The sequence below is a fragment of the Myxocyprinus asiaticus genome, chromosome 43 (assembly GCF_019703515.2).
Source record: "Myxocyprinus asiaticus isolate MX2 ecotype Aquarium Trade chromosome 43, UBuf_Myxa_2, whole genome shotgun sequence".
Classification (NCBI taxonomy): Eukaryota; Metazoa; Chordata; class Actinopteri; order Cypriniformes; family Catostomidae; genus Myxocyprinus; species Myxocyprinus asiaticus.
Genome location: NC_059386.1, coordinates 6,994,519 through 7,011,261, shown reverse-complemented (window position 1 = coordinate 7,011,261; position 16,743 = coordinate 6,994,519). Strand labels below are relative to the sequence as shown.

Here is a 16,743-nt window from a genome sequence, read left to right as displayed (position 1 = left end):
TTTTCTTATGTTTAATTTAAATTGCACCAATATAAAAAAGCAGGACTCTGGAATGCGGCAAAGGTGTTTTTCCACCAGTAAATGTATGTCGTCTGACAGCTAAATTGCCCCTCTTCATTGACTTCTGCAATTATCAGCTTTTGTTACAAATAGTACTTAAATTCAACTTTTTGTACCAGAAGTTTGGAGGGAATCATTTACCAGCCTTGCATATGATATGGAAGCACTCTAAAGGGTTACGGCCGCATAGGGTGAAGTCTTCATGACCACACTGTGATCAGAGAATGAGACGTTTTTTTCCTGCCCTGATTTCTGCACATTCTTGCATTCAAATGAGAACAAAGAAGAGGCCTGTGAAATACAAAGATAGGAAAGTTCCATGCACACCCACTCCAACAACCCTGCACACTCAAATCAATCAATCAATCAAGCAGTCAATCAATCAATCAGTCAATCAATCAATCAATCAATCAATCAATCAATCAATCAATCAATCAATTCAGACAATTCATCAATGCACAGGATCTAACATTACTTGTTTAACATATTACATACTGATTTTCACTATGATAATAAGGCAAACAGTTGCACATTTTTAACTTTCAAAAAAGCATTCTTTTGCATTTGACATTGTGGTCAAGAAAAAAAAAAGAAAAAAAAGACAAGACAAGAAATAAGAAATTATATCTAGCATAAAGAAAGTAATTACTTAAGACTTAATTAGACTTTTTTATTGCAACAATATTTTCATTATTATTAAGCATTAAATACAAATACATTAAAGCTGCACTATGTAAGATTTTTTGGTAAAAAAAAAATAAAAAAAAAATTAACAAATGGCCATTATTGATTGAGTACATATACAACCAGTGTTCAAAACAATGTTCTTACCTTACCCCGTTTCACTACGGTAAGCTTAAAAAAAAAAAAAAAAAAATGTTTATTTTGAGCAGTTGGGTTCGATTTGGCGTGAAATCGCTGGCTTATGACGTACATCCTTGCGTCACTATGTCATGTCCGTGAACATAGGATATAAGAACCGGCTGTCTCGTTCCCATGTAAACAGTAGATGGTGGTAATGCACTCTTTTAGTTTACGAGTAGCCGTTAAAAATAAGAAAGAAATCTACCACCCCTGGAGTTCGCTAGTTCACTAGTTTGAATCCCAGGGCGTGCTGAGTGACTCCAGCCATGTCTCCTAAGCAGCCAAATTGGCTTGGTTGCTAGGGAGGGTAGAGTCACATGGGGTAACCTCCTCATGGTCGCTATAATGTGGTCCGTTCTCGGTGGGGCACGTGGTGAGTTGAGCGTGGATGCCGTGGTGGATGGCGTGAAGCCTCCACACATGCTATGTCTCCATGGCAACGCGCTCAACAAGCCACGTGATAAGATGCACGGGTTGATGGTCTCAGACGCGGAGGCAGCTGGGATTCGTCCTCTGCCACCCGGATTGAGGCGAATCACTACGTGACCACGACGACTTAAAAAGCGTATTGGGAATTGGGCATTCCAAATTGGGTGAAAAAGGGGAAAAAATAAGAAAATAAGAAAGAAACTACAGTTCGACAGTCACACTCACACAGTTCAGGAAATCTGGATGGATTTTATCTGTTATCCGTTTGGTGAAGTTGTTTACCTGCTTTAATGCTTGGATATGTTGTCTGGTAGGGTTGTTGAAGCTTATATTGCTTGTCATGCTTGTATAAATCAAACAATACTCATGTGTTATCCGATCGTGATGTATGTACGTTGTCGGGGGAAGTTACTGTGACATGTTTACTAATATTTAATTACTAATACTTCTGAAATTGACTTCTTGTAACTGTTATATTGCATTTTTAAGCATTTTATTTTCATTATTATTAAATATATCATTATTGAATCCTTGTTTTATATTTTTAGTTCACTGTGTTATGTGAGGATTGCATAGACATACTATTGTAGTATTACGGTTCACTTGCATTATCACCTGAGGCTGTACAATATAACTTGACATTAATGAAGTCTCCCATTGAACTTGTATCAGCAATAACATGAGTGTCACCTCTTAAATTGATAAGTGTAAGTACAATACAAATATTAATAGTAGATAAAACACTTGAAAAAGTTTATTAAAATATACTGGTATTGATTGAGGTGATTGAGTCCCCTGTTCTTTATTTAAAAGCACTTTGAGTGTAGTGTCAAAAAAGCATTATAAGTGTAAAATTCATTCATTTAAAATATGTGATTACGAGTGTTGTTTATCTTCATCAAAGCAAGTAATATTTCAGTTTTAAATGTTTAATCGTATAACATTAAATCAACATGAAAATAGCACGTCATGACTCAGGCTCTGAATATATCCTGTCATGATCACACACAGGCAAAGCTAAAATCATGAGATTCATCCACCAGAAGAGACTTATGTTTAGTGTTCTTCTGCAAATTGCTTGCAATTTTAGGTTTCAACCACAGATGTCGCTAGAGAGCACAAAATTACATAGTGCAGCATCAAAACTCTAATTACTGTAGAATGAAAATGTGAAAAAATAAGAAATATTATTATTATATAATTATATTATTAATATACAGTAAATATATTTAAATATTTAAATTTTACATAATTTATTATAATTGTATTATGTTATTATATTTTATAATGATTATATATAATATATATTAAAAAGGTATATTATTTAAATTGTGTATAGTTATAGTAGTATATAGTAGTTAAATTAATTAAATTGTAAGTATACATCATGGCAAAATGATTTTAAAAATTGTCCAAACAGGATAATTATATTATTGTTGTATTACAGTAAGTTATTCCACATTACAGTAATGATAATTATTTTAGAGGGAGGGGGGTTGGGAAGAGAGTAATTAAATATGTTTAACGCATAGGCTTTCTTTATGCAAAATATAATTTTATGTATTTTTCTATTGATTTTGGGATGAAATATGACCTCAACATTTCTTTGTGAGATTCACTCAAATAGCTTTGTTTTAGATGCATTTTAAACAACTGCCCCATTAGGTTTCCTTACAGCGCTTGTGTAATCAAAAAGACTTAAGTAACACTTTTGTTTAGTTTCGTTTCTCCATGCCTCCAGCTAATGTTTTGGCATTGGTAGCTTAGATTAAATCACTCAAAGGGAAGATTGCTGAGATATTTGCTTTTTTGTCGCTGAGATATGTCTTTTTTGTCACTTCATGAACATTCTGGCCTTCAAAAAGGCAAAAAAGAAAGAAAAATAACATAAAGGGAACAATAGAGGTGTTGCTAGGCTGCAAATTCTCACAGAAAAGCAACCTTTCTTTGTTTTGCGGCTTTCGTCTCTTTGGAGAATGTCTTTGAGATGTTCTTCTGAGTGGACCGCCATGCACTCTCTTTTGGGAAGGGTGGGGAAGTGACAGACGAGGGTTCCGGTGTTTTTAGCAGCCGGTGAAGAGGGTCTGTGAGCTGTCAGTGTGCCCATTTGGCCTGAGGGTGAGGAAGACCTCCTGCAGTCCAAACTCTACTGGAGGAATGCACCTCCTTAGATGAAGCTGCCTAGAAGCACATGGGAGTAATGTCAAATGCATCATGCTTCTGGACCCCTTGTCTTCTCGAACAAATGTTCTACTCTCTTTACTATCAAGTGTTTTCTATCCATGTGTTCCCTCTGAGAGTATTTTCTTTCTCTCATTCTTGAGACATAGGACAAGACATGCCACAGTTTTACCAGCCATTTTTAGAATAGCAACATCTACTTAGAAATTAATCAGAGATGGTTACTAGAATGTACTTAACACAAATATGTAATTTAATTTTACATTATCTATATTTTATCAAATTTATGCCACGTACTACTCCTAAAACCATCTGTTCTCAGAACATAATACAATACTTCATATAGATCATCAATGTATATTACACTTAAGAAAAACTGAAATATAAATAAGTATGTATCTTTAAAAGAAACATTATTACTATGTCCTGACAGAAGGAATAAATAAAAAAATAAAAAAAATTATGAGATTTAACAGCTGTATCTGTACTTACTGTCTACACCATCAGATATTTATTAAAATAATAATATTAATAATAAAATTAGGTAATATCAAAGTCAGTCTTCATCCAGACAGTCCTCTTTCCATATTTGACCTTCTGTGTTCAAAAGAAACATACAGGCTTGTGTGAGCTTTATATATACACACACTTAGCACTTTATTAGGAAGACCTGCACACCTACTTATTCATGCAATTATCTAATCAGCCAATTGTGTGGCAGCAGTGCAATGCATGAAATCATGCATATACAGGTCAGGAGATTCAGTTAATGTTCACATAAACCATCAGAATGGGGAAAAAATGTGATCTCAGTGATTTCGAACGTGAAATGATTGTTGGTGCCAGACGGGCTGGTTTGAGTATTTCTGTAACTGCTGATCTCCTGGGATTTTCATGCAAAACAATCTCGAGAGTTTACTCAGAATGGTGCCAAAAACAAAAACAAAAAAAACATCCAGTGAGCAGTAGTTCTTGTAGTTCTGCGGACAGAAACACCTTGTTGATGAGAGAGGTCAACGGAGAATGGCCAGACTGGTTCGAGCTGACAGAAAGGCTACGGTAACTCAGATAACCACTCTGTACAATTGTAGTGAGCAGAACAGCATCTCAGAATGCACAACATGTCGAACCTTGAGGCGAATGGGCTACAACAGCAGAAGACCACGTCATGCACTTTAGGACTATAGTGTTCCTAATAAAGTTCTCAGTGAGTGTATGTATTCATACAGAAGACCCTCTATTCGAAATCGGAACACAATTGGTCAAAAGAGACCCATATTACCAGGTGAAATAGTGATGGTGCCTTTTAATACATTTCTTAATACCAGGGAATAAACAAGGCACACACACACAGCAGGAGTGTGAGAGAGAGAGTGAAGTAAAAACTGATGCACTAGGTTTTTTTTTTTTTTTTTAATTATCTGTGCAAATTGCATTTGGAATTATCTGCCAATGATTCAAAAATCTGTAAATGATGTGACGAAGACTTTTCAGTCACTGCAACCTCTAACATGTTGGGTTAATTGATTGTTTGTGTCCCACCAGAAATAATGAGCATGACATCAGCCCTGACAGAGTTTCTGTCTTTGATTAACGTTTTGAGAAGAAGGAAGTTGCATTAAAATGTGAATACCTTTTAATAAACTTTTATTTCTTCAGTTCTTTCACCTATTTTCTAACAGTACTCAAGAATCAGTGCTTTATTTGGCATCTTACTATTGAAATTTTAGTCCATTAGTACAAGAATGTCATAACTCCAATCTATTAGTTAATGTGTGGCTTGCGGTCACCCTGTTTTTGGTCAGTATTCTTGTTGGTTTCTCAGCGTAGGGGCAAAACTCATTTAGCAATTGATTCTCATCTGGTGACTAATGAATTGAACAAAATCTTATTTTTAATCAGTATTTTGGGACCCAGTTTATATTAAGTGTCTTTAACAACTCTGTATATTTGCATGTAAGTATGTAGAATGTACTTATTAAGTACATACCTGTTGTTGCATTATACTTACATTGAAAGTACCTGCATTTCATTTCATCTGAAGTTAACCTAACCTAACCTAACCATATCCCTGACCTAGGGTGTCACACGAGGTGAACTGGCTTACCGACAGTTTCATTTTTAGACTTAAAACAGCCTGAAGTTTATACTTATGATTCCCTGAGCCTCTAATAATACCAAGATCCAGATAGTGTAGTAGGTAATGAATGTACCTAAGACATGGGGGGCCAGGGTTCTAATTCAGAGATGAGCAGACTCTATAGACACAACAATGAAACAAATTGATTTGTGAGTTCTTGAGAAGACATGTTGCCTGTGTCCATTAAATGAAAAATGTATTTTTAGTTAACATTTATGCCTTCACCTAACACTGTTTACCTTAACACTAACCTTAAGCCCAACCCTGCCCTAACCCTAATCTAAACCCTAACCCTACCACTAAACCTACCTTACCTCAACTTCAGTAGCAGAAAATGTGAATCTTCTAATTTTTTGCCGAACAACATATACAGTAGTTACACAATACGTTCATTGTATTCTATGTATTTTAATGTTAGTACATACAGTAGTAGTTAAGATTATTTGGTCTTGTTTTATTGTAAAAATGTCTAAAATCCTTAAAACAAGATACATTTTCCCAATGAGCTAAATTACATAAAATATTATGGATTTGTTTTCATAATTCTTATTATGAAAAATGTACTTTGTCTTCCTCTACTTGCACTGACAGATTTTTCCACTTGTTTATGTTTGAAAAAATAAATAAATGTGGTGACAAAATTGCTATGCGGTTGCTAGGATTGTTGCTAGGTGGTTGCTTACTGGCCCAAATCAAAAGAGCCCACAGTCTTTATGGTATTCTGGTCCCTAGATAAGGCTCAGGTTCCTCCTTCAGGTCTGTATGACTTTTCTGCCCGTTTTATCATACGGCAGCCAACAATTGTAAGTCTGATTACTTTTAAAAGTAATAACACATCGGTTTGTTCAAATGTCTATAATATGAGCAGCAGTAATAGTGATGCTTGCATAATCAGGCACCACCGAGATGCCTTAGAAAAGGTTTAAAAATTACTCTCCAGTGTTCTTCAATTTGTGTCTGTTATATTAGGCCTTGAACATTGCAAGTTCTCACCAGTGCAAAGGGAAATAACAAGGAGCCGCAGTCAACTTAAACCATACATCCTAACCATTCCTTCCCTGTCAAAAATCTCAAAGCCAGCTTAATCGCAATCACGAAAGGTGAGAGCGATGTGTAAGCTGACAGCTTAGTGCAGTTTTTAGCGCAATCAAAGCTCAAAGGCGAGTCCAGAGGTGAGCTTTATAAGCATTTTTTTTTTCTTATGGGCTCTTGTTTGTCAGGCCTTTGGGGGACGATGTAGATGAAGAAGGAGAGGAAGGCGCTCGGCACCCAGCCGGGCTTAAACTGCCCTCCGTTTCACATGCAGGAACACATGGGAAAGGGTTATATTATGCGTCACCCTGGCAACCGGTCCAAGTCATCAGTTTCAATTCTAGCAGCGGTGGGCACGGTCCAGTGGCGCTGTAAGAAAGGGCCTTAATCTGGAAGGAGGGCAGGGGCGGTTATTACATTTCCCCTCTTTTCCTTTAGCACATGAAGCTTGGACTGGGGGCGGTTCAAGGGGTTACGCAGCCAAAGAAGCAGGGGATATCGTAAAAGCCTCCTGGGACTGGTATTTTGGGCTGTTGATGGATTTTTGTAGCAGTGCTGACAAAGTACTTACATTTCCATCCTTCTGCTTTCTCCACAGTTCCTCCGAAAGAACCGCAGATGACATGTCGATCAAACACCTATCCCAAAGGCTTCTACTGCAGTTGGCACCTTCAGCATCCCACATACATCCCAACGGACTTTGAAGTTGATGTCCAGTAAGATATTTTCTTGTCTTTTCTTCCCCTTTGTTTGGATCTCCATATGTCAACCTGATCACCAGCAGATGTTCTGTTTTGGATGCTGGACTCCAGTATGGGATGCTGATGTACTGGTTTTATTAAAGTTCAAACCAGAGGTTTTCAAACTGGGCTGTGCAGACCCCCAGTGGGCCACAAGGGGGGCGTTAGAGGGTCAGCTTAAAATTTGTCAAAAAAATAAAAAATAAAAAATTATATATATAAGTACAAAAAATTATTTCTAGGGTTGTCAAAGTTAGCATTCATTTAAGATATTAAATATTTTTACACATTAATTAAACACTATAGGACATTTTATACAGCAGTATACATCCACAAAAATGACTGAACTCAATACTTACACATATTTTGTTTTATTTATCTTTAGAATACTACAAAAACCATGATCCCATTGTCTTTATAATATAATCACAATTATTGTTTTTCTGGGTCATTTTAAAGTCAATTTCGATAAAATCGATTATAATTTTTTTTAAATTGAAGACCCCTGTGTCTTGAGACCCCTGCACTATACTCTGTCCAGTTGTTTTTGAACAGCCGTCAGTTTGTTACCTGTACAGCTGGAGTTGCAGTGACTGCCCCCTGATGAACACGATGGTGGTACTTCAAGCTTGAATTGTTCCGTTGGTAGGAAAATTCCGGTGCGTTCAAGTCCTCCTGAGAAGTTCATATTTAAGAGGTCAGAAATTGTAAATACAATGTGATGTGCGTTCAAGTGATTTTAGTAAATAAGAATGGACCGTTTTGCAGTTTCATATTAATTTCTCTCTTTTTCACTTACAAGCGAAGGCAGGGAGCTTTTTTAGCACCAATGCGACATAATGAAGAGCATAGCCACACATTAGGTGTGTAATTAATGCTTTATCTTTCTATTTTATCATCTTGTGTGGTCACATATAATGATGGGAAATGTAGTTTTGTCTTGTTTTCTGGCAAGTTTTATCATTATTCTTCATTAACTGTGAACAATGATTCTTAAATCAACACGCCACCAACTCGTGAAGTCATGCTCGAAGAAAATCTCAAGTTTCCCACTTGTAATTCCGACTTTTTTGTGGTGTTCATGTGAGTATGATCATTATGACATGACTTAACGCACCATTACGTACAGTCAAGGGGCATGATTAATTGTGTTATTTTTTAATGCTTTATTAAAAAAAAAAAAAAAAAAATGAATCACATTGAATTAATGTTAAATCAATAGCCTTAACAAAAATATTTAGCTGCCTTTATATTTTAGTAAGGAGTTCCTTGTCCTCATATTTTGGGGTCCTTGTCATTATGTTTTTTTTTTTTTTTTACTCTGTACTAAATTAAGCAGCATTACTTCAAGACTTGGTCAACCAGCATCCCCAAAAAAAACATGCTTGTCCACCAGCTATACCCAGAATCAAACCAGCACTTACCAGCAAAAACCAGATATGACCAGCATGGAAATTACATGCTGATTTAAGATGATCTATTAAGCAAGGGCCCCAATTCCCATTGAATCCCCAACTTCCTTTTCCTTTGCCTCTCACTCTGTTCACTCATGTAATGCTTTCTCATGTTAGGTGAATGGTTTGAGACATACTGAGGCTGATCAGTGATCTCTGTGGTCAAACGCTGTCTGCTGATAGCTGATTAGGCCTGTCTGGGTTGGAGTGCTGGAACTTAAGGCAGTATAAGTGGACTCTCAACCAAAAGCCCCAGCTGAATAACCCTGCACACAGTCTAGACCTCGATCTCTCATTCTCTTAACCTCTTTCTGTCCTCCTGTCCACAACTGTTTCTACAATCTTAGAGTAGACATATCAAAGACTACACACAGGAGATGTATGAATTGCAAAAAAAATAATTTTCTTAATCAATGTTCTTGTCCTACCTTCCAGTAAAATTACTATTGTTATGTATGAATAAAATACTGATGATTACTTTCAGATGTAAGAAATGGGTGGAGTCATGTAGGATGACGAAGTGATTTGCTCCTAGAATGTGTGTGCAATGTGAGCATTAAAGACGCAAGTTCTGTTGTTCCTGAATTGGTATTCCCGACTCTTCTTTAGAGCCTTCTGTCTTAATGAATGATAAAAGGATGACATGACAAAGTGGCGACAAGGATTTTTGAAAGGACCTGTGTGTGTGTGAATCGCCGAATGTGAGATTAGGGCATGAAACAGTGCTTGTAAATTGATACACAAGAAGATATTGCTGGCATCATAGGAAATATCGGCCAATTCGACGAAAATGTCAAACAATGGAGCTCATACATGGAGCGATTTTAATATTTCCTGCAGGCAAATGGTATTGAGGATGCGAAGATTGTGCCTACTTTTCTAAGTGTGATCGCCGCCAAGAAATTCAATTTGCTGCGCAGTCTCGTGCAGCCGGCGAAACCAGGTCAGAAAACTTACGCAGAGATTGTGGCTGTGTTAAGCACACATTTTTCACATAAATCATTAGTGATAGCGGAAAGATTCCGGTTTCACAAGATAAATCAGGAAGAGGGAGAAACTGTAACTATGTTTGTGGCTGCTCTGAAGAAACTTTAAGAACATTGTGAATTCGGTGATGTTTTAAATGATACCATCAGTTACAGGCTCATGTGTGGATTAAGAAGTGAAGCCATTCAAAAAAGACTGTTAAGTGAAAATAATATCACATTGCAGAAAGCCACTGAAATAAGTGTAAGCATGGAACTTGCTGCTAAAGAAGCACAGCAATTCAGTAGCTCAGGAAAAGTGAATGAATTGGCAGCTGACATGAACACATTCCTAAATTCATCTGGCAAAGCACCTAAGAATGCAACATGTTATAGATGTGGCAAAGTTGGACATCTTGCATCTGAGTGTTGGTGTAAAGAGTTGCAGTGTCGTAACTGTGGAAAAAAAGGCCATGTAGAATGTGCTTGCAGAGGAAAACAAAAGAATGCAAAACAAAGATTCAACAAAGTGCCTTTCACATCAAATAAAAAGAAGAGTGTGCATGCAATGTAGACAGATTGCAAGGAGTACACAGATGACACTGACTCCTCTTTGGAGGTAGTGTCATTAAAAATCCTAGCCATGGAAGGGGACTCCAAAGGCTATTGGGTGACACTTGTCATTGAAGGACATGTGCGTATGGAGATGGCACTGCAGTCTCCATTGTGTCAGATGCTGTGTACCACAAAACACTCAAACATGTCTGCTTAAAGCCCAGCAATATAGTGTTGAAAACATATACTGGAGAGTCTGTGGCCATAAGAGGTGTAATGGATGTGGAGGTGGAATTGAATGGCCAGTCAGCAAAGATGCCACTTTATGTTGTAAAAGAAAACTACCCAGCTTTACTCGGACAAGAATGGCTGGAGACAATGAACCTGGATTGGCAAATGGTGCAGATACAAAGGTATCAGATACAAATGGTACAAAGGGAAACACGGAGCTCAGTGTTGTTCTTAACAAATATGCTGATGTATTTAAAGACGAACTGGGTTCTATGAAAGATTTCACTGCCAAATCGACATCAAGCCAGATAGAAAGCCTAAGTGTTGCAAAGCCCGTTCTCTGCCATATGCAATCAGATCAAAAGTTGAGAGCTGGTTACCAGTGGAGTCCTTGTGCCAATGAGTATCAGTGACTGGGCTACGCCTATAGTACCTGTGCTTAAAAAGGATGGTTCCATTCGAAATTGTGGTGATTTTAAAGTGACAGTGAACCCAGTACTGTCTTCCGAACAGTATCCACTTCCCCTAATTGATGATCTGTTTGCTGGTTTGGCAGGGGGGCAGTGTTTCAGTAAAATTGATTTGAGTCAACCCTACCTACAAATGAAAATAGATGAGAACTCTAAAGAGTTACTGACAATTGTCACACACAAGGGACTTTTTAGATACCAGCATCATCCTTTTGGTATCACGTCGGCCCCTTCACTTTTCCAGAGGGCCACGGACCAGGTGTTAAGTGGCCTGTCGGGGGTGCAGTGCTACTTAGGTAACATCTTTGTAACAGGAAAAACTGAAGCGGAGCATCTGAATAATCTGGATTGTACACTCCAGTGCCTAAAGGAATATGGCCTAAGGGTGAGAAAAGATAAATGTGAGTTCTTCAAACAGTCCGTTGAGTATCTTGGACATGTAATTGATGCTGATGGACTGCACAAGGCACCTTCCAAAGTAAGAGCTATACTGGAGGCTCCAGCACCACAGAACACCAGCCAGCTCCGCTCATTCATAGGTCTTCTGAATTACTATGGACGATTCTTCAGTGGCTTAGCCACATTGCTAAAACCACTATACCAACTTCTGTGTAACAACAAGCCATGGGAATGGACACAGCAATGTGAGACCACTTTTCAAGAAGCCAAGAAAGCTCTTGTGAAGTCAGATGTGTTGACCCATTTTAATCCGAAGCTTCGCCTGCAGTTGGCCTGCAATGCATCACCTTATGGTGTGGGGGCAGTAATTTCCCACATCATGCCTTCGGGAGAAGAGAGGCCAATAGAATTTGCCTCATGCACTTTGAACAAAGCAGAGAGCAAGTATGCGCAGATCGAGCGAGAGGCTTTGGGAATCATTTTTGGTGTCCGAAAATTTAACCAATAACTGTTTGGCAGACAGTTTATACTGATAACTGATCACAGGCCTTTAACCACCATCCTTGGGCCACACACAGGTATCCCCTCTTTGGCAGCAAGCTGAATGCAAAGATGGGCACTGTTGTTATCAGCACACATATGAAATAAGATATCAGAAGGCAGAGTTGCATGGCAACGCAGATGGTCTATCTAGATTACCATTACCCATGACATGTCCAGAGAGCAAGCAGAAAGACATATTCTACTTCGAGCAAGTCAAGATGGCTCGGGTTACATCAATGCAGGTGAGAAGGTGCACACGGAATGATCCAATTCTGTCTGAAGTCATGGAAATGGTGAAAGATGGAAAAGTTCCTAAAGACACTAATTAATTCATTCAGGGTGTCTTCTTTGGGGACACAGAGTCATCATACCCCCATCTTTGAGGAAAATGGTCCTCCAGCAGCTCCATGTGGGCCATTGTGGTATTGTTCGAATGAAGGAAATGGCACAGAGTTATTTCTGGTGGCCAGGTCTACTGGGGGACATTGAAGGAAAAGCAAAGTCATGTCCATCCTGCCAGCAAGTGAGAAATGAACCTCAATTTGCCCCATTACACCCATGGGACTGGCCAGAGACCCCTTGGCAGCGTGTGCATGTGGATTTTGCTGGGCCAGTCGAAGGTAAAATGTAGTTAATAGTGGAGGATGCCCACAGCAAGTGGCCTAAAGTTGCTGTTATGCATTCTACAACTACTGAGAAAACAGTAGTAAAACTTGGAGAAATGTTTAGCCGTTTTGGCTATCCTGAACAGCTCATTAGTGACAATGGGCCACAGTTTACATCACAAGAATTTGCGGTGTTCTTACAACGTTGTGGTGTACAACATATTAAATCAACTTACCACCCAGCCACTAATGGTCTCACAGAGAGAATGGTTCAAACCATCAAACACACCTTAAAGACATCGCAAGGGCAAGGGAGATTTTACCAGCACCTGAACGATTTCCTGTTGTCCTACAGAAACACCAACCATGGGACAACAAAGGTTTCTCCAGCTTTTCTCATGTTGACGCATTCGCTGCACTCTGGATTTGACTTAATGAGACCTTCTACTGTGAAAGAGGCGGTAACTTGTCAGCAGCAAAAACAAGTTCACAGGAGAGACATGAAAGCTAAGAGTCACTGTTCCATCCAGGGCAAAATGTTCTGGCATGCAACTATACCTCAGGACCAAAGTGGGTACCAGCTACTGTGATCGCTCAAACCGGCCCAGTGTCATACACTGTACAAACATCTGACAATGTTATCTGGAAAAGACACTTGGATCAGCTGATGGGATCTGTCACAGAGGCTGAGTTTTCTGTTGCCACACCTACTACTTGTTTAGACTCTCCAGTGTTTCCAGAAGTGAGTGTGGACACACCACTTACACCAGTGGATGGAGTTGCATCACAGGAGACTGAAAACATTCCTCATATACAAAACTGAGAGAAACAACCCAAACAGGGCTCCAGCGTTACTGTTTCAGAGTCCATGTCAAGTACAGAACGCCGTTATCCCACTAGGGAAAGATGTCCACCTAAAAGACTTGACTTATAGTCAGTTCTATACACATATATATATATATAATATATATATGTGTGTGTGTGTGTGTGTGTGTGTGTGTGTGTGTGTGTGTGTGTGTGTGTGTGTGACTAAGAAATTTCATTGTTCTTTCAAGTTCTTTATTTTGATTCAGTTTAGAAATTGATTTGAATTATTTCGTGTTGAAAAGAAAAAAAAAGACAAAAGAGAGGACATTCTGCTTTGGAGGGAGGAGTGTTATGTATGAATAAAATACTAATGGTTACTTTAAGATGTAGGTAATGGGTGGAGTCATGTAGGATGACGAAGTGATTTGCTCCTAGAATGTGTGTGCAATGTGAGCATTAATCACGCAAGTTCTGTTGTTCCTGAATTGGTATTCCCGACTTTTCTTTAGCATCCTGTCATAATGAATGATAAAAGGAAGACATGACAACTATCTTCCTTGTAAGAAGATATATTTATTTGAAAAGCAAAAGTGCATGATATTAAATACTTGAGTTCTTAGAGACAACTCTCTAAGTTTACAACTCACAAATTACAGGACTCCTACTCCCAACCCTGTGGTGGACCAACAACTGGCTGACGACCTGAATGTGTTTCAGATTTGAAAGGCCCAATCTCACACCCCACACCCACTCTGACCTTCACTTCACACAAACACCAACACCTCCTGCAACCCCCCTCCTCCCCCCTCCTGCTACTCAACCTGTACTTAAGATCCGTGAAGATGATGTGAGCTGGGTCTTTAGGAAACAAAAGACGAGGAAAGCTTCAGGCTCAGATGGCATCTCACCAGCGTGTCTTCAATCCTGTGCTAACCAGCTGGCCCCCATCTTCACACAGATCTTCAATAGATCACTGGAGCAGTGTGAAGTCCCATGCTGCTTCAAACGCTCAGTCATTATTCCTGTCCCAAAGAAAGCAAAAATCACAGGACTTAATGACTACAGACCTGTTGCCCTGACATCTGTGGTCATGAAATAATTTGAGAGACTGGTGTTGGCCCACCTGAAGAACATCACTGGACCCTTTCTAGATCCCCTTCAATTTGGTTATCGAGCAAACAGGTCTGTGGATGATGCAGTCAACATGGGATTGCATCATATCCTGCAACATCTGGACAGACCAGGGACATATGCAAGGATCCTTTTTGTGGACTTCAGTTCAGCTTTCAACACCATCATCCCAGCTATACTCCAGAATAAATTACACTAACTCTCTGTTCCCATGTCTATCTGTCAGTGGATTACCAGCTTTCTGACGAACTGGCAGCAGCATGTGAGACATGGGAAACTCACTTCCAGCACCTGTACAAACAGCACTGGTGCCCCCCAGGGATGTGTGCTCTCCCCACTACTCTTCTCCCTCTACACCAATGACTGCATCACCAAGGACCCCTCTGTCAAGCTCCTGAAGTTTGCAGACAACACCACTGTCATCGGCCTCATCCGAAATGACGATGAGTCTGCATACAGAAGGGAGGTTGAACAGCTGGCTGTCTGGTGCAGTCAAAACAACCTTGAGCTGAACATACTCAAAACGGTGGAGATGATTGTGGACTTTAGGAGGAACACCCCAACACTGACCCCCCCCCCTCACCATTCTAAACAGTACTGTGGCAGCAGTGGAGTCATTCAGGATCCTGGGCACTACCATTTCACAGGACCTGAAGTGGAAGACACACATTGACTCCATTGTGAAAAAGGCCCATCAGAGGTTGTACTTCCTTCACCAGTTGAGGAAGTTCAACATGCCACAGGCACTGCTGATACAGTTCTACTCAGCAGTCACTGAGTCTGTCCTCTGCACTTCAATAACTGTCTGGTTTGGTTCAGCTATGAAATAAGACATCAGAAGACTACAAAGGACAGTTTGGACTGCTGAGAGGATTATTGGTTGCCTCCAGAAGCTGATTCTGATTCTGATTCTGATATGTCTTGAATTAAGTTTATTTTTCTTACAAAATACCTGAATTTGATATAACGCTTATTTTTTAAACGTATTTGCCCAAAATGAGAGAAAAAAAAATAAAACAGAAAAGGTGCACTATCCGTTTAGAAGGCTTACAGTATATTTTGGAACTGACACTGGGTGAATTTACCATATCTGATAATTAGCCAATCAGACTAAATTATCAGCCGATTATGGGCCAATTAATCTGTCTGACTGATATATTTGTCTACCACTAGTGTATACTATTAAGCCAGATCAAGCCAAATGCTATTCTTTGGGGCTAAGAAAACTACATTTCCTAGATCACAAAATCTTAGCAGGCAATGTCACATCATGCAGGCCCTATTATGGTTTTTGGGATTTTACCTTTCCTTTAGTTTGTAATATATCTGTTTGTGCATGTAAAATTCTGCAAAGTTACAAAGCACAAAGTCCACACAAAAGGGAGTTATTCACTCCCACAGACTACACAGCCATTTCTTCCGTAAAGTATCTATGACTGTGTCTCGTTTGGAAGGATGCGTCCTCCGGAGGTCATTTCAGAAAAGCGAGAAGGACACTTCGAATGCAGCCTTCGAATGCGACCTTCTTTCACCGGAATTCGGAGGACGCATGAGGTGTATCCTTCGTGGGCACTCATAACCCACAATTCTTTGCTTCAACGGAAATGTCTAAAGAAAATGATGCCAATTTGCCCATGAATATGATGTTCAAATGCAAGGAATGTTAATTCCCAAGTTGAAGTATCTCAGTAAATGGATGCAGAGTATATAATATGTATAATTATATTAATATATAATTAAAATAAAGCATTAGACTAAAAGTACACCTGTAAAATCTATTTTCTTTTCTCTTTACATCATTTTAACTCTCCTAAAATGTACTTCATACATTCCCTTCCAGAGGGACTTTGTTCCCTTGTCACTCAAAGTGCTTGCGCTTGTTAAAGAGTGGCGTGCTGTCATAGCAACCATGTTACGTTCCGTTTCCATTTGTCCTATGAAGGCCATCTCGTTTAAATGAGGCTTGTTTAAAGAAGGACACTCGGTATACTGCAGCCTTCAAAGGACGCGTCCTACCTAGCATGCAGCCTTCCAAACGAGACACTGCCTACATCACTATGTAACACATTTGCATAATGCCCGCCTAGGGGCTACTTTGGCCCACCCTCAAACAAACATCGTTATAGCAGAGGCCAGG

The 16,743-nt window shown here is 39.2% G+C and overlaps 1 protein-coding gene across 1 annotated transcript in view; it reads left to right on the top strand.

Annotated features, from left to right (window-relative positions):
* The window catches only part of LOC127434049 (ciliary neurotrophic factor receptor subunit alpha-like), a 290,499-nt gene that overhangs the window by 205,903 nt on the left and 67,853 nt on the right, over positions 1–16,743 (top strand). Inside the window, exon 4 of the mRNA XM_051686497.1 lies at positions 7,305–7,422. Within this exon, the coding sequence (XP_051542457.1) occupies positions 7,305–7,422 (118 nt within the window). The remainder of the gene's footprint in view (positions 1–7,304; positions 7,423–16,743) is intronic.